Source organism: Cervus elaphus, chromosome 5, assembly GCF_910594005.1.
Source record: "Cervus elaphus chromosome 5, mCerEla1.1, whole genome shotgun sequence".
Classification (NCBI taxonomy): Eukaryota; Metazoa; Chordata; class Mammalia; order Artiodactyla; family Cervidae; genus Cervus; species Cervus elaphus.
Window position 1 is genome coordinate 106,193,796 of NC_057819.1, and position 20,296 is coordinate 106,214,091.

General features: G+C 52.2%; 2 protein-coding genes across 5 annotated transcripts in view; one reads left to right on the top strand and one right to left on the bottom strand.

Moving 5' to 3' along the window:
• ALDH3A2 (aldehyde dehydrogenase 3 family member A2) lies at positions 1 to 15,458 on the bottom strand. Of its 4 annotated transcripts, none has more exons than XM_043904000.1 (11): positions 15,325 to 15,458; positions 14,291 to 14,451; positions 12,128 to 12,359; positions 11,319 to 11,404; positions 10,057 to 10,265; positions 8,973 to 9,090; positions 7,182 to 7,323; positions 6,525 to 6,691; positions 5,093 to 5,192; positions 3,920 to 4,155; positions 1 to 1,540 (listed from the first exon to the last, which is right to left on the bottom strand). In XM_043904000.1, exons 2-11 carry the CDS (start codon positions 14,441 to 14,443, stop codon positions 1,526 to 1,528), a joined length of 1,458 nt encoding a protein of 485 aa, XP_043759935.1. In that variant the 5' UTR covers positions 14,444 to 14,451; positions 15,325 to 15,458; the 3' UTR covers positions 1 to 1,525. The 4 variants fall into 4 exon arrangements, with proteins under 4 accessions (XP_043759935.1, XP_043759934.1, XP_043759932.1 ...); XM_043903999.1 differs by having other exon boundaries at positions 15,311 to 15,429; XM_043903997.1 differs by lacking the exon at positions 15,325 to 15,458 and adding an exon at positions 14,566 to 14,700.
• LOC122693226 (ADP-ribosylation factor-binding protein GGA3-like) overlaps positions 14,442 to 20,296 on the top strand; it is a 26,670-nt gene continuing 20,815 nt past the window's right edge. Inside the window, exons 1-3 of the mRNA XM_043900781.1 lie at positions 14,442 to 15,008; positions 15,226 to 15,332; positions 15,428 to 15,526. Coding sequence (XP_043756716.1) covers positions 14,442 to 15,008; positions 15,226 to 15,332; positions 15,428 to 15,526 — 773 coding nt within the window. The remainder of the gene's footprint in view (positions 15,009 to 15,225; positions 15,333 to 15,427; positions 15,527 to 20,296) is intronic.

Genomic DNA, 20,296 nt, shown 5'->3' on the forward strand with positions numbered 1-20,296 from the left:
TGCCAGTAGACAAATAATTTTAATTAGAAAATAAAATGCACAACATACCAAATGAAAATTCCATATTGAAATTTTCTCTGAGATATTTTACAGCTTATTAATCTGATAAAGCCCCAGCGTTAAGCAGGTCCCCCCTAAGCCAGCCTAGTGATTGGTTGTTGACCCCCGTGTTCTGTGATGAAGCCAGTAACACTGCACTCAGCCACAAGGAGCAGGTTCATTCAATGGTGGATCACATGTGCTGTGAAGTGAGGTACCTTCTCTCATTGAGTGTGGGGGCGGGGAGGACCCTCCAGGGCTCTTCTTGAGACCTGTTTGGCTGAAGTGCTGGGTCTGGTCCCGACCGTGCACGGAAGGTCCCCCTCAGTGGGCCAGCTGCTGTCCTGGTCATGGAGAGCCCTCTTCCAGATGCCCCTCACCAGCCCCTAGGGCTCACAGGCTGTAAGTCGTGAACACTGAAGGCCCCTTGTCCAGGACAGAAACTGGTCCTCACGTTAAGTTCTGGACAGAATCTGTTCAGCAATGCCCCTCTCAAGTTTCCGAAAGTGAAAGTCACTCAGTTGTGTCCGACTCTTTCCGACACCATGGACTATATAGTCCATGGAATTCTCCAGGCCAGAATACTGGAGTGAGTAGCCATTCCCTTCTCCAGGGGATCTTCCCAACCCAGGTTTCCCACATTGCAGGCAGATTCTTTACCAGCTGAGCCACAGGGAGGCCAAGGGGATGCTTACTCGCCTCGTGGTACAGAAACAGGAAACTTGAAGATTCGTCCCTAAAGAGCCACTGACTTGCCATGTGCAGCTTCTGCTCAAGGGTGGGTATTGTCTAAGTACCATGATGATAGCAGTGAAACAGGCCAGTGGCTTTGTAAGACGCACACAGTCTACGAATGACAGATGATTCTTGCACCAAACTGGCAGCTGCCTTCCAGTAGCCCAAGGATTTACCATGTGTGGATGTCACAACGGACCGTCACAAGCCAAACACAAGACAGGACAGAGAGCAGTGAGAAAGGAGGGCTGCTTCCTGGAGCTCAGTCTTCAAATCCCAAGATCAGGAACAGGGACCCCCCACAACCCCAGTTCTAGTGCCCCGAACGCCGAGGAGTCTGGGAGATCATGCCTCACCTCTCTGGACTGAGACCTGGAAACATGCACAGGGCAGTCTCCAGGAGGCTTCAGGGGGTGCTGCCTGAAGGTGGGGGTGGCAAGCCCCATGTGCCTGATAAACAGGAGTCACTGAGCAGGTCTGGGAATGTGGGCTCACCCAGTGCACTCCCTCCCCCGCCCAGAGCTCTAGGGACGCAGGTTCTCCAAGTGAGCGTGCTCAGTCCTGGGGGGCCGGGGGAGAGGTAAGTGGGGGACTTTGGCTGAAGCAGTGAGTTTTATTAATGGTGAATGGTGAGGATGGTGTGTTTGCCTATCTTCTTAAAAGTTCCAGTATGATTTAAAAATGATTGGTTGGTTAGCCACTGAGCAGAAGAATAATTCAGCAGAGACGATGAGGAGGTAGCCGGGGTCCATCAGTAGTATCCGGCCTGCAGTGGGGAGAAAGGATCCAGGTTACTGCCAGTTTACAACCCCTTAGCCCTGCAACACAGGCCCAGGGTCGGAACCCCAACCAGCACCTCCCATCCTGGAAGCCTCTCCTGCAGTGACAGCAGGGCCCACAGGTGTCTAAGGATGAGAGGTCATGCTCTCCTCCCCAAAACAACGACAGGATGGTGGTGTTGGAGGTGGTACTCTGTCCAACATGGAGGAGATACGACAACAAGCAAAGACCTAAGTTTTAAGAAGGAAGCGCACTGTCCACGTGAACTCTGAAAACTGGTGAGCGATTCTGCTTCTTGAATTCCAGAGAGTAATTAATCCCATCAACCCCCACTGAGGCTTAAAGAAGCACAGCCACAAAGTTCAAAGATGGATTTAATCCTCAAGGTCCTGATGACATCGATCGATTTTAACCTTTTCTTTTCCTCAGCTTTTAAAAACCCCTGCAATGCTGTCTGTAGCTTAGGCTAACCTTTACTGGAACCCTGTGTAAAAAGGATGTGGAAAATGCCCCCACCCTGAGATACTAACATACTCCCCTTAGACCGATAACTGTGGCTTTCAGTTTCCCATTTTAAAATGCTCCAAATGCATTCTAATGCTAGTAAACTGAATTATTAAAATCAGAGCTACGAAGTACAAAAAAGCAATTTCAGAAAAATGTTTGCAGTGACCACCAACAAAGATTCCTCAAGAAAATGGCCAATTTAGGCACAGAATCCTTTGTTGAAAGTAGTAAGTGATTTTATAAAGAGGGTATAAGCGTAGAGAAGCAGCAAAGAGAGAAGAGCCCCCAGATCTTTACCCAGTCTCACACTGGATCCAAAACAATTGCAACACCTCAGTTCCCAGCGAGGACAGCGAGAGACAGGGCTGCCTGCGCCCTGTGGGCTCAGAAGAGGCCTCGCCTGAAGCCGTAATTAAATCAAGCTCAAGGCCCAGCTAAATATACATTTTTACAACACTGATGCATCTCTAGAGCCTACCAGACAAAGGCTTGCCTGCCAAACCCTTTTGGAAACCTTGCGGGGCTGCCAGCCCATCTAGGAGGGGGCAGGCCTGTGGGGATCAGTCTGCCTGCACCTCCGGATTCTCCACCAGGCTGAGCGACTCCACCGCAACCAAGGAGGTACTGGTCAGGCTGGGGACCCACGACTTGGGAGAGGACAGGCAGACAGGGACCAGAGACCAAACAGCGCTGCTGGCCTCAGCAAGATGCAGAACAGCACTGCAGCCCACAGCAAGCTCTGATTCACCAAGTCTGCTATGTGATTGCTGAAGTTAAACTTTAAGGAAAGAAAAACAATTCAAAAACGAAACAAAAAGTGACTCTGAGCTTTTTATGAGATGCTGCTCAAACTCTGAAGTTAGGTCTGAGTGGCTCCACGGGCACATCCTTGGGGCAGCTGAGTGCATGTGGCTGTGGTTTTCTGGGAGCGATGCTTGCTTCATCTTGACCCTCTAACCACAGCTCAATCAGGTTTAACACTCTGCTGCTCCAGGCTAAAGTCCAAAGCGCCTGGAGACAAATAAATTACACATTCTTATTCTGGTAACACATGAGCCTGAGTGTAGAAAAACACATGACCGGAAGAGCACACACCCCACGCTGGCCCGAGTTACAGAAAGGAAGAAACGGCCCTACCTCCTCTCAACACAGAGTGGGTTCTGAGACTGGCTCACAGGATGGCACGTCTGTGAACTGCCAGAAAAAGCAACAGGGCCTTTGTCCTCAGCACAGCCTGCCTGGTACCTCTGAGGAAACCCAAATGAATTCAGATGCGGCTGGTGTCTCCAGCTCCACCAACACCCTCTGAACACTTAAACCAAACACAGACACAAACGCGGCTGTTCCCGTTAAATCTGGTTTTGCCCCGAGAAGCTGCCTGGCACTGGCTCTCCTAGCACATCCATGTCTGTGATGACCAATCACCAGAGACACACGCTGCGGTCAGCCTCACAGCCAAGCTGCCTCCAGCAGCCCGTCACCAGAGGACTGTCCTCCACCTCCATGCGCTGGGTCCATGCACGTCCAGGAACCAGCTGGCCCCGAGGCACCAACAGCGAGAGGATCAAGGGTTAGGCAGCTCAATTTCTGCAAGTGAGCTCTCCAGGGCTTTAACCTCAGACCAGAGGCAGCACATGGCTCCTGTGAGGAGAGGCCTGTGGACTGGACAGTCTCTGCTGCTGGAGCCCAGAAGCAGCTAGAGATGCTCAGATGTTAGAGAATCAGGGGCTGCCCACAGGCCATAGCTCCCTGGCCCTTCGTTTTAGACTGAATGTTAACAGGATGAGACAGCACTGATTTAACAAGGTCGGAGGTGCTCCCAAGACAGAGCCACCCCAGGCAGCCACTGGGGACCCACCTTGATGAGCACGGCGGCCAGGACGCCCAGGAAAGTGAGCAGCAGGAGGCCGAGTCTCCCTTTGTTGAACCGCTTCAGCAAGAAAAATTTCGCCCAGTCCACCTTCGACTGGCTGTTGGGAGGGTACCGGAGTTGGTTCGCGCCTTCCCGCTTGAGAGTTTTTAATAAACAGGGACGTTGATGGGAAAAAGTATCGAAACTGTGTTTTCCGTGATACACTCCCATCCCGCTGGACCCTGAAAGTCAAGGGCAGATGAGACAGGCCACTGTAGGTAATGCTGCTCCTCCTGTGCACAGGCAGGCCCCCTGCCCACCAGCCTGGTGGGCAGGGGGCCTTGTTCCAGGAGGTCCTGGGCTCCCTGCCCATCGGCATGGGGGGAGTGCCTTGTTCCAGGTCCTCCCACTGGCCCCCGCACGGTGGACCTGGCCCAGGACATGCTCCGGGTGCTCCTGGGACAGGCTCACTCTACCATAGCCCCACTTCTGAGAGGGAATGGGGCAGGTAGGGCCTTAGTGTGGCCCTGAGGGTCTGACTCTGGGAGTCCGGGGCTGAGCTGCACTTCCTCCAGGCTATCGGGAGGTCATGTGGTGGTGCTAACAAGCTGGTGGACACCTCTGCCCTCTCAGAGCTGTGCTCCGGGCCTGTGCTCATTCGTCTGCTTGGTCACATAAGCCGGGCAGACACGCGTGTGGCTAGGGAAACCAGAACACAGGGCATGATTTATGTGAAGCTGAAGCTGTAGGGGGATTCTGTGAAATGTATCAAAAGGTGTGCCTTTTAAAGAAAAAGTCTAAATTACAAAATATTAAGTGTGTATGTCTGGGAGGTCACTGCATTTTCCCTCACAACTTTCCATAGTATTCTGTTGTGCCTTTTCCGTAAAAATGCAAATGGACATCCAGGTCCTTGGCTGCTGTCTGCCCTGCCCATGGCCCCATCCCGCGCCTGCCCAGGGCCTGTCCCTCACCACCTCATTCATAAAGGACAGAGGGCAAGCCTCAGTTCATCTGAGACCTGATTCTCAGCCCAAGACATGCCCTGCATCTGGTGAAGAACTGCAAACCAGGGAAGCAGCAAACTGTAAACCATTGCAGACTGGGAAGTGCCCCTGAGGGTGGAGGGTGGGGACGGGCCAGAAGGGGACTCTGGGCAGCGACTGGGAGGGGCCTCACCGACGCCTCCAAAGGGCAGAGAGCTGAGCATGAAGTGCATGATGACATCATTGCCCGTGACACCGCCGCTGGATGTCCCCTCGATCATCCGCTTGATGAGCTGAGGGGAAGAGCAGAGGCCCTGGGTCAGCGGTGGCCGGCCCAGGACACATGTCTTCCTCGAGGTCAGACCTCACGAGCAAGCACGGTACAGGTCAGCTCTCAGCTGCACATCGAGTCCTCCGGGGAAGCAATACAGAAGAGGTTGAACACCCGTCAAACTAGTGCTGGACCCCTGAGCCCACAGCCAGGGCCTCTCATCAGGGACCATTCAGGCTCTACTCCGGGTCTTAAGAATTGTTAATGTTTCTCCTTCTCTCTGGTCTACTTTACAACCTGTGATTTACAGATATTTCATTTCTATGAGATGCAAAAGACATTCAAATGTCCTACTTTTGAAGGAGATTGCGGGTTGGCTCACCCGGGACCCAAATGGGCAGTGACACTTGACTGGTAAATGTTACCTCCCTGGTGCCAACCAGCCGAGTCCTCCATATCGAAGGTCATCACTGACCATGGGACAAAGCCTGACCTGCCACCCTCTGCCCAGACCACAGACCTCAGCTTCCGCTCTGTCCTCCACTGCCTGTGATCATTTCAGCTGTAGACTGTTATGTGCTGCTAACCCGACCCTCGCTGAGCCCTGCATGCTCAGTCTCCCTGGATCATGGACAGAGATCGGCCCCTCGACAGCTTGGCCAGCTCTGGAAGTGGCCCCATGACCACCTGCACGGCTGGGCAGAGGCTCCACAGGGGACACCTGCTCTGGGGACTCCTTGGTCTGGCCTGGCTGCACATTCTCCTCCGAGTTTTCCCTTTTCCTCAGAGGCTACTGGCCTACTGGCCCACCTTGAGGCTACTGTCCCTCAGGAGCCAGTCACCTTTGAGGTGTGGATGGACAGGCTCGAGAGTGGTGGCGGGGCTGCCAGGCCTGGGGTGACAAGGACTAGGACTGTGAAACTGCTCCAACCACAAGGCTGTGTCACTGGAGAAACCCAAGTCCATGGTTTCCCAACGGCTCCCTCAGCAGTGCCAGAGACCTGCCCCAGTCTGCTCCACGGCCACTCCCCCGCCTGCATAGCCTCGGGGCCCTCGGGCACCCAGGGATTAACAGCCCGAGAGGTGCTAACTCTGGCGCCTGGAAGTCTAATTAGACGGGAGGTGTTTGTGAGTCAACAGACTTGTTACAGTCACTCTGAAGATGGAGCTCTGACCCCAGGGAGTGAGGGGAAGGTCACAGTGATAACCCAGGGCCTCATTAGCCGAGAAGGAGACAGCTAGCTGTGAGAACAGCCTCACTGGGGACTCAGGCATAATAATCTTCGTCTGCTTTAGAGCAGAGAAGGTTCAGGAGCGCGGCTCATGACAGCACGCCATGTGCTGTGAAGATTACCTTACTGTTGTGAGAAAACACGTAGAAAGCCAGGGGCTTTTCGCGTTCATTTATGAACTGTATGGCTTCATCTGCATTCTTCACAGGCACTATTGGAAGAATTGGTCCAAAAATTTCTTCCTGCATCACCTTGGTCTCAGGATCCACGTCAGTGAGTATTGTTGGGGCTGGAAAAGAAAATCAAAGATGAAAAGGCTGCAGCTGAGCCAGAAACCCCAACTCTCACCGCATGATGCACTCAGAGCTCCCCCACCCTGCCAAGTGTCACCTCATGAAATGAGTCCCGATTGCATGCGTGAACCGTGCAAGTATTCAATATCTCCAGACGTGTGCATCAGGGATCCTTGTGCCAGCAAGGGGGCAGACAGGCTGGAGTAAATCCTGTGTTTACCTAACTGTGTTCAGCACCGCACACCTGTGTCCTTCCCTGGATAGGCCTTCCTGGGAGCACAGCCAGACCAGCACCACTTCTTAAATCAAGTGCGTTCCTGCCCTGATCTCTCTGACCTTGACTACAACTGAGTGAGGTTAGAGAATGTCATAAGGTGGTAGCATCCCCTGGGCCTTGGCTCAGGCTCTGCCCTCCCTGGACACATGGGAGGACACAGGAGGAGACAACGTGGACTCCGAGGACACAGACCAGGTGGGTCCCCTTACCTATGTAGCGTGTGGCCTCATCCATCTCCCCACCGAAAGCTATCTTCTGTCCTTCCAGCAGACACTGTATCCTCTTAAAATGACGAAGATTGACGATCCTCTCATAGTCGGGAGATTCTTTTATATTTTCTCCATAAAATTCCTGTGTCAAACAACAGTATCTAGTCATCACCAAAGACCCACGTTTTAATTTAGTAGTTATAAAATTCACTTGTGTCCCCAGATCTGGCTTTACACCCTCACAGAATCCCACGCCACCCCCGCCACCCTCCAGCCCCCGAGGACTTTAACAGTAGTGAGGTTAAGTTCTCTGTCAGGCAAATGGCAGGAGTTCACAGACACACAAGTCTCCCATTTCCCACAGTTTCTGGGGTTAGTGTGGGTCCTCCCTAGGGTGGACGCAGAGTGGGTACTGCAGGTCGTGGCCCATATCAGGGCCCCATGTGCATCCCTGTCAACTCTGGCTGCTCTGCTCCTGCGAGGAGCTGAGTGGCGGCCTGCAGAGCCTGGAGCACGGCCTGTGCAGCCCTTTGCAGAAAGAGTCTGCCGAGCTTCATGCTGCTTCCTCCTGGCCTGGAACCTCCACCAGCCACAGACAGTTGGGAAACCACTCAGAAGATCAAAGCACAGTCTGGGTAAACCAATCTCGATGGCTCACAGTCAGCCCCGAGGGCGTGCTCCATTTCCCCTGACCACTGTTCATTCCCCTCATCAGCCTTGAGCTGGCTGGTAAGAACATCCCAGGTAGCCTGTGGAAACACAGGGTCTTGGGTCCCTACACCGGGGACACAGGAGTGGCTGTTAGTGCCAGCTGCACCTGAGTGTCACCTGGAGACCCCAGACGTCCTGTGGAGGGGAGGACAGGAAACTTCTCCTAAATTGCGCCTAGTGACTCTCAGGCGACAAGCAGGGTGGTGAGAGGAGAAATGCCTCCAGGAAGACAGGGACCGTCACTCCCAGGAAACCTGGCTTGTCACCATGCACCCCCAGCACAACTTCTCCAGCCACAGTGTCTCCCTGGAGTCTAGCCAAGACCCCTCTCATGCTGTCCTTGTCCGGCCCACCACAGTCCCACCACTACATTCGTGTCAAGACCCTCGGCCCCTCGCTGCTCACGTTGTCTCTCCTGGTTGTCCGTGAGCCACCTCTCAGGGCTCGGTCAGCGCCTGGGCAGTGAACCATGGTTGTTCCAGGAACTTCTTCACCCAGGAGGCCCATGACCCGGCGCCATCACTGAGCTATCAAAACTCCATCCCATCCTTCCTCCAGTCCAAGTCCCTCGTTTCTCCTGGCTCACCTGGGGCCTTCCTTGATCCCCACCCTAGACTGCCGCTTGAAACACCCTCAAAGATTGAGGGCTGCGTTAAGAGTAGTTAATTCACTTGCTCCTCGAAACAGCTGGCTTTGCTAAACTGCCTACACACCGAAGGTCAGATGAGCTTGATGGGCAGTGGCCACACATTAGGGGTCCTTGACTGCGCTGCAGAAGCCTGACAGCCTTTTCCCCAGACCACAGAATCGCTGCTGAACTGTTTTTTCTAAAGCCTGTGCTGCACCTAAGGAGTTATCATCAACAAATGAGCTGGATGGTTTTTGGCGTGCATACCACCAGCCTCACCTCGCTCTCAGCAAACGTTCTCCAAAAACGTTTTCTCATCAGCCAGGAAGTTCAGTCACAGCTGCTACTGGAATGTTCAAGGGGGGAGGGGATGGGGAGCTACTGCCCGCAAACAGCCAACCTCACCCTGCACCCTGAGGCAGCCAGTGCAACCAGAGGCGGTAAACACGCACCTTCACGGCCTCCTGCACCTTCCGCACGATCAGGTCCTGGAGGGATGGCTCACAGAGCACGTAGTCAGGGGCGATGCAGGTCTGACCACAGTTCATGAACTTGCCCCACGCGATGCGTCTGGGAAAAGCACCAGCAGCCGCATTCAATCCCTGCACCTGCCACCCACGCTGTGCTGTTTAGCAACAATGCTCCCACACGTACTTGTGAGTCTTGACTGAACAATGTTTTAATGACTTGTCTCTGTAGCACTTTCAGCTGATGCAGAATATTCTAGGGAGCAGGGAAAGCTTTGTGTCTGCTCATCAACAGTGCTTTAAATGCAGGGATGCCCCTGCCCGCAGCAGGAAAGGACAGAGTGCTGTTTACTGACACCCCCTCCCTCCCCCAACTCCAGCTAGGGGGATGTCTGGGAGGACGGGGTCCCCTGGCTCTGAGAAGCCGTGCCTGAGCTCTGACAGAAATCCACGCACTGGGGTCTCCTGTTCGGGCAGACAGACACCTACCTACAGAGCCCACCAGATCCCGTCCAATGCCCCCACCCCCTCTCCACTGCCTCTCTGAGGGGAAGGGAGCCATGCCGCTCTACCACTGTCAACTGTGGGTCTGAGCACTTGCTGTGAGCCAAACTGATTCAGCACAGACACCTCCAAACCTTTCACTTTCTAGTTCTCAGACACAAGATGCTCTTCTCAGTTAAAAATGAGCAGTATCGGTTATCAATAAAGGAACTTAGGAGATCAGCGGAGGGAGTCTAAAGACTTTGCATTATCTACTGTACTTTCTGGATCAGCTACCAGCGGGACAGGAAGATTTCCTGCCTGGTCTATTATCTTGAGAACAGAAAGAACTTGTTTTTCATTCCTAAGGACGGCCGTGTGATGTCAAGGCCTAGTGTTCACCACTTTCGGCCGTGGCACTAAGAGGGAGTGTGTGAAAGTTCTACGCCATCCCCCAGCCCCAACCTAGGAGGACATCAACCTCCAAGGCTCAGCAAGGTCTCTCAGAGCCAGGAGGGACAGGGGACATGCCAGCAGGTTCTTGGCTGAGCTGGGAAAATTCAGGAAACCAGAGAGTAAGTCTCACCGGCAGGCGACGTCCAAGTCACAGTCTCGGTCCACATAGCACGGGCTCTTCCCTCCCAGTTCAAGGGTCACGGGGGTCAGATGCTTGGCAGCAGCCTGCATAACGATTTTTCCAACAGTGGTGTTTCCCGTGTAGAGAATGTGGTCAAATCGCTGCTTCAGAAGCTCCGTGGTCTCCTCGACACCACCATTGACGACGGCATACAGGTCCTGAAGGAAGCAGACAGATCCAAGCGTCACCGACTTCATCCTGTCGTCCGATGTAAACACCTAACATTCCATAAAACCAGGAAAAGGTAGAGACTGGCCCTGGTGAGGATGGGCGGAGGAGTCTGATGGCACCCGAGAAATCTCGACCTGTAGCGGAACTGGCCAGAGAGACCAGCATTTCCATCTCAGCCTTGGAAGGACACAAAGGAGAAGAGGGATCCCACCTGGGACATGCAGAGCTGGGGGCAGGGCAAGGGGAGGATGACAGGGATGCGGCTGCTGTGGGTGAGCATAGGACAGGCCCTGGGCACGTCCACCTGGACATCCTTCCTGAACTCAGCTCAGTGCAGGGGCTTAGACCACCGGAAGACCAAGGGACGTCTGAGCCTGAACACGTGTGAAACCCGGTGAGGGCTCCCAAGCTCGGGCCACCTGCTCCTATGCCCGCGGGTTGGGGGCCTCACAGCTGCCTCCCTGACAGTCCCCAAGGACCCCCTCCCCTCAGAGCTAAGCGGCATCACAACCTTGTCCGCCTTGCACCAGACCCCTGATGGTTTTCTCTACACAGCTTCTGACTCTCTTCACTGCAAGGACTTTAACCCAGAGTGAGAGGCCAGCTCCGGGTCAGCATGCCAATTCTTTCTGTGGTTTTCAGGCCACAAACTTGTCCATTTAAACCTGGACATGCTCTCATGCAACTGAACCTCGCTAGGAGCACTTGGCTCAGTCCTAGTCCCTCGTCAAACAACTCACTACATGGATACACCCAAGATCACGGCAGATCCAACAACAGTTAACTCAGAACACCACACAGCAGGGGATGCTCTCTGAGCAGCAGAGGTGCTGATATGCCCAAGGGCCTGAACAGACTGTAACCACAGCAGCTGAACGATTCCAGTTTGTCTTGGACTTCACTTCTCTTGTCAGGCCAATTGCAGGAGGCTTAGGGAAATGAGGCATGGAGGCCCAACCACCAAACAACGGCGACGGGAAGAGCAGGTGCCTGTTCCCGACCAACAGACAGACATGCATGCCAGGGAGGGGTACTCTCACCTGGTCCAAGTACTGAGGGAGGAGCTTAGCCAAGAGCTTGGCTGTATTCTCACTTACTTCAGAAGGCTTGATAATCACAGCATTTCCTAAACAGAGCAGAAAGCAGGACAGCATTATCAAGTACCTGAGTGACTAACAGCCGCCCAGATGGTGCTGACGTGTGGAGTGCAGGTTAAGGGTCACTCCTCCGTCTGTGCTCGGCCTTGCTTACTGCGGGCCTGAGCGTCACCCCACTGCCTCCTTCCCAGAGGCTGACGCCTCCATTCTCACCCTCCAGGTCCCAACAGCCTCCTTACATGGCCTCCAACGTTCCCACATTACTCTCACTCCCACTCTTGGGTTTTCCTGTTTGCCCTGGGATTACTGCACAAATATGAGCCTTTTCAACATGAAGCTGTTGATATGGATCCTGGAGAACTGAGAAATTAATCCCGTGGCACTTGCTGTGGGCCACAGAGCATGACTCCCACAGCCCTTAATTGAATGCAGAAACTGGTCAGACAGAATCCAACTGATTCATCCAAAGCCAGAGGTGGTGACTGAAACCACCTGGGAACATGGATGTCTGACTCTTGACCTGGTCTGCGGACTCAAGCGTGCCTCTCCACCCTCAGGGGTTCCCTCTCCAGGGCTCCAGAAAGCAGTGGCCACACAAACCTCTGGAGCCCACTAAACACGTAAGAATGACGCTTATGACTTCTCAATACACTGCTGGCTTACACTAAGGCAAGCCAGCACAGCAAATGCATTTAACTAGACACGGTCCTTAAGGTGCAACAATGGCATGGGGACACAAGCTGACCCCAGACCTGCAGCAATGGCTCCTATCAGGGGCTGGATGGTGAGGACAAAGGGGTAGTTCCAAGCTCCAATAATCAGTACGACCCCCAGGGGCTCTGGCTGGATGTAGGCCTCGTCCAGCAAGGTGAGCAGGTTCCTCTGAGCTGGTTTAGCAGCAGCCCATTCCGGAAGCTTCTCCAGCATGAGATCAATTTCTCCAAGCACAGAAATGACTTCTTGACTGTATGCGTTGAATTCGCTCTGTCACAAGAGGATATAGTTAACCTTCATGGGTATGACATACTCAAGCAAGGGAATCCCCTGGTGGTCCAGTGGTTAGGACTCTGCTCTTCCACTGCAGGGGGCATGGGTTCAATCCCTGGCCCAGGAACTAAGATCCCACAAGCCATACAGAGGTGTATAAAGAAACAAAAGTGTTGGGCCAGGCACACCTGTCAGATGGGCTCGTTTGCTGTGTAGATTTCTCTGCGCCCTTCAAGTCCACAGCGCATGTCTGCTAAGTCACTTCAGTTGTCTCCGACTCTGCAGTCGTCCAGGTTCCTCTGTCCATGGGATTCTCCAGGCAAGAATACTGGAGTGGGTTGCCATGCCCTGCTCCAGGGGAATCTTCCTGACCCAGGGATAGAACTTGCCTCTCTTATGTCTCCTGCACTGGCAGGCAGGTTCTTTACCACTGAGTGAAAGTCGCTCAGTCGTGTCCAACTCTTTGCGACCCCATGGACTATACAGTCCATGGAATTCTCCAGGCCAGAATACTGGAGTGGGTAGCCTTTCCCTTTTCCAGGGGATCTTCCCAACCCAGGGATCGAACCCAGGTCTCTCACATTGCAGGCAGATTCTTTACCAGCTGAGCCACAAGGGAAGCCCTTTATCACTAGCACCACCTAAAGCCCATAATATGCACTCATTAACTCCCTAATATATTCAATCTCTCTAAATCCTTCTTTACTGATCCAAGACATTTAAACTCAGGCTTAAATGGTCCCTAATTAATAATGGTGTGCCCTAATCTCACTTTACAAGCCACAGTAATTATGCTTTCACCCATATCTTAATATTTCACCCTTAATACAGTGGCTTACAACTGTAGTTTCACTTTGGGCATGTTTTGTTTCTGGACCAAATTTAACACTCTTAAGGGCAAGGAACTTACTGTACTTTTTTTTTTTTAAGTCATGTCCGACTCTTTGTGACCCCATGGACTGTATAGTCCATGGAATTCTCTAGGCCAGAATACTGGAGTGGGTAACCTTTCCCTTCTCCAGGGGATCTTCCCAACCCAGGAATCAAAACCAGGTCTCCCACACTGCAGGCAGATTCTTTACCAGCTGAGCCACAAAGAAAGCCCCGTACTTCTTTCACAATCCTTAAGACACACACTCAGAAATGCTGGTAGAGGGAACGATTCAGACTTCTTGCTTCAGACTACTTAAATCCACCTTCTGTGACACAGTGCTTCTCCACCATAAGTAAATTTTATAGCTCTGTTGTTACTACTGGTGGTGGTGGTGGTGTTCAGTCACTAAGTTGTTTCTGATTCTTGTGACCCCACGGTCCATGGGATTTCCCAGGTAAGAATCCTGAAGTGGGTTGCCATTTCCTTCTCCAGGGGACCTTCTCAACTCAGGGATCGGATCTTCATCTTCTGCACTGCAGGTGGATTCCTTACTACTGAGCCACCAGGGAAGCCCACACTTCTTATGTTTCTACTCCTCAAAATAATCTTTAGGGGGAAGTGAGGGATGGAGCCTCGCAAAGCCAGAGCAAGGCCTTGCTACCCCCAGAATAAAGAGGAAAAAAAATGAAAAACAGAATAGTAACAATAGTATTATAGAACACAGGTGATTGTATTTAAACCCTAAACACTAGCCCAAAACCTTGCTACTGAAAGCAGGGTTCCAGAACAAGGCAGCGTGGTATCATCCGGGGACTTGTTACAAACTCGGGCTCTCAGAGTCCCCCCAAACCCCACCCGACCCACGGAAGCATCGTCCGCCTTTAACAGGTCCCGGGTAACTGGTGGGTGCACAGATCTGAAACCTAAAGTCGTGGTGGAAAATCCGAGCGCGACCAGCAGCCACAAAGTTGAAAGACAGTTATCCGGCCCAGAAGTTGCTCGAATGACCCAATCCCGGGAGAGGGGGTAGGGGTGGGGTCAGGTCCGGGCGCACCTTGCTCAGGTCCGCACCGATGGCAGCCAGGATGTCCTTCTCGCGCTCCTGGATCATCGCGCGCAGGGCCTCTAGCTGCCGCCGCCGGAACGTCAGAGGGCGAGAGCGGCCGGAGCCGAAAGCCGCGCGAACCCGCTGGACCTCGCGCTCCATGGCCGGTCCTGCGGGGACAGCGGAGATCGGACGCCGTAGGCGGCGGGCGGGCACGACGCGGGGCCGCCCCTTCCCCGCCCTCCACCCGGTCCCAGGCCCACAGCTCACGGCCCACGCCGCACCTCAGTCCGCTACGCGCGACTCAGCCGACGCCAACTGCCCGGCCGACGCCCAGCCAGCAGGCCTCAGCCCCGAGTCGCGCCGATTGGCCGGCACGGCCCACGTGACCCCCGCGGGCCGGACACTGTGCGGGCCCCGCCCCCAGCCGTCGGCGGGCGCGCGGGGGAGGAAAACGAGTGGGAGCTGGTGTTGGAGGGGCCCCCTGGCCGGCGGGGCTGCGACTGCGCCTGCGCCCGCGCTTGCGGCGGGCGGTTCAGACCTCGCAGACCTGGCCCCTCGCCAAGCGGCCCAGGAGGCGGCTCTTGGCCGCCCACACCGCTCTTTCCGGGAACCGAGTCTCTCGGACTCGTCACGCATCAGTGCCCTGCGGCATGTCTTCTTCCTTTACCTGTCGCTCTCCGCCGCTTCCACCCTCCGGTCGCTCTCCTCTCTTCCGCCACCCCAGGTCCCTGTCCCCACCTTCCCCACCTCGAGTCCCCGTCCCTCTTCCCCTCCCCCACTCCGAGTCTCCGTCCCCCTTCCCCTCCCCCATCCGAGTCCCCGTCCCCCTTCCCTCCCCCTCCCCGAGTTCCTGTCTCCCTCCCCCTTCCCTCCCCCACCCCGAGTCCCTGTCCCCTTCCGCATCCCCATCCTGAGTCTCTGTCCCCCTTCCCCTCCCCAAGTCCCTGATCCCTTCCTCCCAGAGTGCCCGGGCTCCGGCTCCCCCTGCGCCCACGGTGACAGAGCCTGCTGCCGATGGGTGCTCACCTCACTCTCCTCACCTGTGCAGGTTGGAGGAACTTTCTGGCTCGCTCCTGACTTCACTGGGACTTTATCGGCCTGTCACGTGGTTGCTTATCGTTTTCCTGTGTTTTGACTCCTCAGGGAGAGAACCCTTTATCCGGAGGTGAAGGACTCTGCCTCAAGATGGGGAAGTCTGCCCCCCTCCGGGGATGCGGATGCGTTGCTGATGCTTCTCCAGAGGTGAACTTCCCTCCCAGTCGCGGGGTCTCCGGTGAAACCTTCAAGGGCCTTGTCGCGTCGCCTGTTTGATGTGTGCTCTTTTCCTGACAATATACAAAACTGTGCTTCTGCACAGCGCTTTCCTCCAGGTGGGGATTGCCCATCTGGGCTACAGCCCTCGGTTTGACCAGGGGAAAAAACAACTCTCTTCTAGTTTTATGAGCAAACTCGTTGGAAAAGACCCCGATGCTGGGAAAGATTGAGGGCAGGAGGAGAAGGGGACAACAGACAATGAGATGGTTGGATGGCATCGCCAACTCAATGGACATGAGTCTGAGCAAACTCCTGGAGATAGTGAAGGACAGGGAAGCCTGGTGTGCTGCAGTCTTTGGGGTCACAAAGAGTCAGACATGACTTAGTGACTGAGCGACAACAACACAGACTTGTGAGAGAGGTTGTTTACTGATCGCTTGCCTCCACACTCAGCTGCAGCTGATTGTTGCCATCTCCTGGAAGTCGGCTTTACTTGTTTGCCTGTTTGTGGTGGTCTGTGTTTTGTTTGACTTTGCTTGTTTGTGTTCTTCTGGTTTTCCTTTGTTTCCCTCAGAGTCCTTTGGGTCTGTCTTTGCCGGATCTCTTTTTCCAGGCCTCCTGAAGTTCTGGTACCTGAGGACTCAGTCCTTGGGCCTCTTCTCTTTCCTCAGTCACAACCTCATCTAATCTCGTGGACGGTGTTGGAGAAGGTTTTCAATTCTATCTGGTCCCACCCTTTTCTTTGAACTCCAATAGGCATGTTCTCGGAGAGGGCAATGGCACCCCACTCCAGTACTCTTGCCTGGAAAATCCCATGGACGGAGGAGCCTTGTACGCTGCAGTCCATGGGGTCGCGAAGAGTCAGGCACAACTGAGTGACTTCACTTCCACTTTTCACTTTCATGCACTGGAGAAGGAAATGGCAACCCACTCCAGTGTTCTTGCCTGGAGAATCCCAGGGACGGGGGAGCTTGGTGGGCTGCCGTCTGTGGGGTTGCACAGAGTTGGACACGACTGAAGCGACTTAGCAGCAGCAGGCATGTTCAACTCCATCCCTTTCATACTGGCATTCATAATAGGCGGGTTAAAGGTGACCATGGATACAATTGCTGGTTTATTTTAATTCATGAAATACACTGCAGAACTCCTCCAGTGTCCCCAGTCTCAGTAAAGGGTACCATCGTTTATCCTTTTTATTTAGGCCAAACTCCTTAGGTTATCCTGATTCTTTGGCCAAGCTTGTTGATCTGAGCACATCTGCCCTAGTTTAAGCCATGATAAATCTTACCTGCACCTTATGGAACCTCCCACTGGGTTCCCTGCTTCTGCTGCTGGCTCTGGGAAATTGTCATTTCTTGTCCTCCACTTGCCCTTTTGGAACCTGCACCACAGACTCCCAGCATGTGTGAACTGTACTTTCCCAGGTCCCCACACCTGCTGGCTTCCAGTGGGTTCTGTCTCTGGAGGCACGAGCAGGAGTGAGCAGCTTGAGGAGGAAGGCAACTTTTTGCTTCTGGGTTCTGCAGTGTGGTGGTTGCCGGCCGTTCTTGTACTGGAAGTGGAGCAAGGATGGTTACTCCCTTGGCCAAGGGGGCTGTGTCTAGTAGACACAGAGTGACAGTGACAGACTCTCCGGGTGGCACAGGTGCTGGTGCAGCCCCCCGGGTTCCTTCCAGCCAGGGGTATTCTTAGCAGCCTCCCATCTGTCCTGTAGTCTCTTCCCGTTTAGATTCCCTCTGCCTGCAGTAGGTTGAGTGGTTTCTCTTTTCACGTCTGGATTCTGACTTTGTTGCAGCCTTTCTCCACCCAGCTGTCAGTCATCAAGACCCTTGACCCTGTTAGTTCCCTGCTCAAAGCTTTACATCAGCTTCCTTGACATTGAGAGTAAAATCCAAAACTGACACCGTATTCAACAGCCCCGTGTGTCCTGGTGCAGCCTCCTCTCCAGCCTGGTTCCGAGTGATTCTCCCACTGAGTGGAGGAGTGCTTGCCTCATTGCTCACAGAACAGGAAGCATCCCCACTCAGGGGCTTTGCTCCCAGCTCTTTCCTCGGCCTAGAGTGCTCAGCTCACCTAACTCCCATCTCTGGTCAAATGTAACCTTAAAGAAAACTTTTCTTAAGGAAGAAAAGTTGTAGTCTCCAGCACATACCAGTGTCTAAGCCAACTCCATCCCTGAGGGTTGCCTGTACCCAGCAGGCTTACAGTCTCAGGTCAGTGAAGGATCCTCCTGCTGTCCCAGGGCAGGGCATTCCCGGGAGACTGTCCCAAAGGAGATGGAGGAAAGCCAAGAAGCATTTAAAATGCTGAATCTGTTTTCTTAATTTTATTTTTGGAGTATAATTGCTTTAGAATGTTGTGTTAGTTTCTGCTGTACAACAAAGTGAGTCAGCCATGTGTATACACGGTGAAAATCCTCTTTGGATTTTTTTCAGTCAGCAGACAGTTCAGTTCAGTCGCTCAGTCATGTCCAACTCTTTGTGACCCCATTGACTGCAGCACTCCAGGCTTCCCTGTCCTTCAGCATTTCGTGGAGCTTACTCAGATTCATGTCCTTTGAGTCAGTAATGCCATCCAACCATCTCATCCTCTGTCGTCCTCTTCTCCTCCTGCCTTCAATCTTTCCCAGCATCAGGGTCTTATCCAGTGAGTCAGTTCTTTGCATCGGGTGGCCAAAGGAGCTTCAGCTTCAGCATCAGTCCTTCCAATGAATATTCAGGACTGATTTCCTTTAGGGTTGACTGGTTGGATCTCCTTGCAGTCTAAGGGACTCTTAAGAGTCCTCTGCAACACCACAGTTCACAAGCATCAATCCTTTGGTGCTCAGCTTTCTTTATAGTCCAGCTCTTACATCCATACATGACTACTGTAAAAAAAAAAACTATAGCTTTGACTAGACAGACCTTTGTTGGCAAAGTAATGTCTCTGCTTTTTAATATGCTGGCTAGGTTGGTCAAAGCTTTTCTTCCAAGCAGCAAGCATTTTTTAAATTTCATGGCTCCAGTCACCATCTGCAGTGATTTTGGAGCCCAAGAAAATAAAGTCTGTCCCTGTTTCCATTGTTGTCCCATCTATTTGCCATGAAGTGATGGGACCAGGTGCCATGATCTTTGTTATTTTTTGAATGTTCAGTTTTAAGCCAGGTTTTTCACTCTTCTCTTTCAGTTTCATTAAGAGACTCTTTAGTTCCTCTTCACTTTTTGCTATAAGGGTGGTGGTGTCATCTGCACATCTAAGGTTATTGATATTTCTCCCGGCAGTCTTGATTCCGGCTTGTGCTTCATCCAGCCTGGCATTTCACATGATGTACTCTGCATACAAGTTAAATTAACTTGACAATATACAGCCTTGACATACTTTTTTTGCAGTTGGGAACCAGTCTGTTTTTCCATGTCCAGTTCTAACTGTTGCTTCTTGACCTGCATACAGATTTCTTAGGAGGCAGGTAAGGTGGTCTAGTATTCCCACCTCTTGAAGAATTTTCCATAGTTTGTTGTGATCCACGCAGTCAAAGGCTTTGGCGTAGTCAATAAGGCAGAAGTAGATGTTTTCCTGGAACTCTTTTGCCTTTTCTGTTATCCAACGGATGTTGGAATTTAATCTCTGGTCTTTCTGCCTTTTCTAAATCCAGCTTGAACATCTGCAAGTTCTTGGTTCACGTTCTGTTGAAGCCTCACTTGGAAAATTTTGAGCATTACTTTGTTAGCATTTGAGATGAGTGGAATTGTGCAGTAGTTTGATCGTTTTTTGGTGTTGCTAGCAAAGACAAGTGCTAACATAGGCCTTTAGTGACAGCACAGTGATGTCAGACAAACTTTCAAAGTGTGGGCAAAACCTAATTCTGGAACTGTTGCAATGTTTACATTGGCTCAGAGTTCACAGCAAATCACCCTTTTTGATCTGATATTAAACTTTGAGCAATATAAATGTTTCATAAGGGACTGGGTAAACTGGTCTATGAGTCTCACCACAGTTTTTTTAAACATAAACAATGAACAGAATACCAACGTGAAAATAGAACAGGAACCAGTGTCAGCTAAGGTAGGTTATGCCCTGAGTAGCCAAGGGCTGCTTCTCCTGCTGAGGATTAGACCTTAGGATCTTAAGAAGAATCTGTTGTGATTCTAATATCAGGCAACATCACTGAGGTTTGACTCCTCACCCACTCTTGAACATTTTTTTTAAATCAGAGAAATCAGTTGATGGCATTTTGTTGGGCATATTTTAAAACTGTTCAAATTCTTTGTGTGGTTTTCTAAAATTGAAGTGTAGTTGATTTACAATATGTTGTTAATTTCTGTTGCACAGCAAGGTGATTCAGTTTTATGTATATATACATTATATATATATATATATATTTTGCTGTGTGTCTTGTGGGATTAAACCCAGGCCCTTGGCAGTGAAAGCACAGACTCCTAACCACTGGACCACCAGGGAATTCCCTATATATATTCTTTTTTTTAATATTCTTTTCCATTATGGTTTGTTACGGATATTGAGTATAATTCCTTGCGCTATACAGTAGGACATTGTCTATCCGTTCTTCGAGTAATACTTTGTAGCTGTTAATTCCTTCCTCCCAGTCCATCCCTCCCATCTTCAACTCCCATCGTCACAGTTCTATAAGCTAATCAATTTTTAAATGTCAGGGACCCAGCATTAGAATTGAATTTTTTTGCCACTGACAACTAAGAGACCTGAATGTGATGGAGAGACTTGCCACATTTCAGTTAATTCTGTTATCCAGGTCCTTAGGTC

Bases quoted from the DNA above. Each gene is read 5' to 3' on its own strand.
- ALDH3A2 (XM_043904000.1), bottom strand. From the start codon at position 14,443: ATGGAGCGCGAGGTCCAGCGGGTTCGCGCGGCTTTCGGCTCCGGCCGC. The intron at 11,405-12,127 runs GTCTGGGGTCAG...TGCTCTGTTTAG, and splicing joins GATAGGAGCCATTGCTGCAG to GAAATGCTGTGATTATCAAG. The intron at 7,324-8,972 runs GTGCGTGTTTAC...TGTTTGACACAG, and splicing joins AGGTGCAGGAGGCCGTGAAG to GAATTTTATGGAGAAAATAT.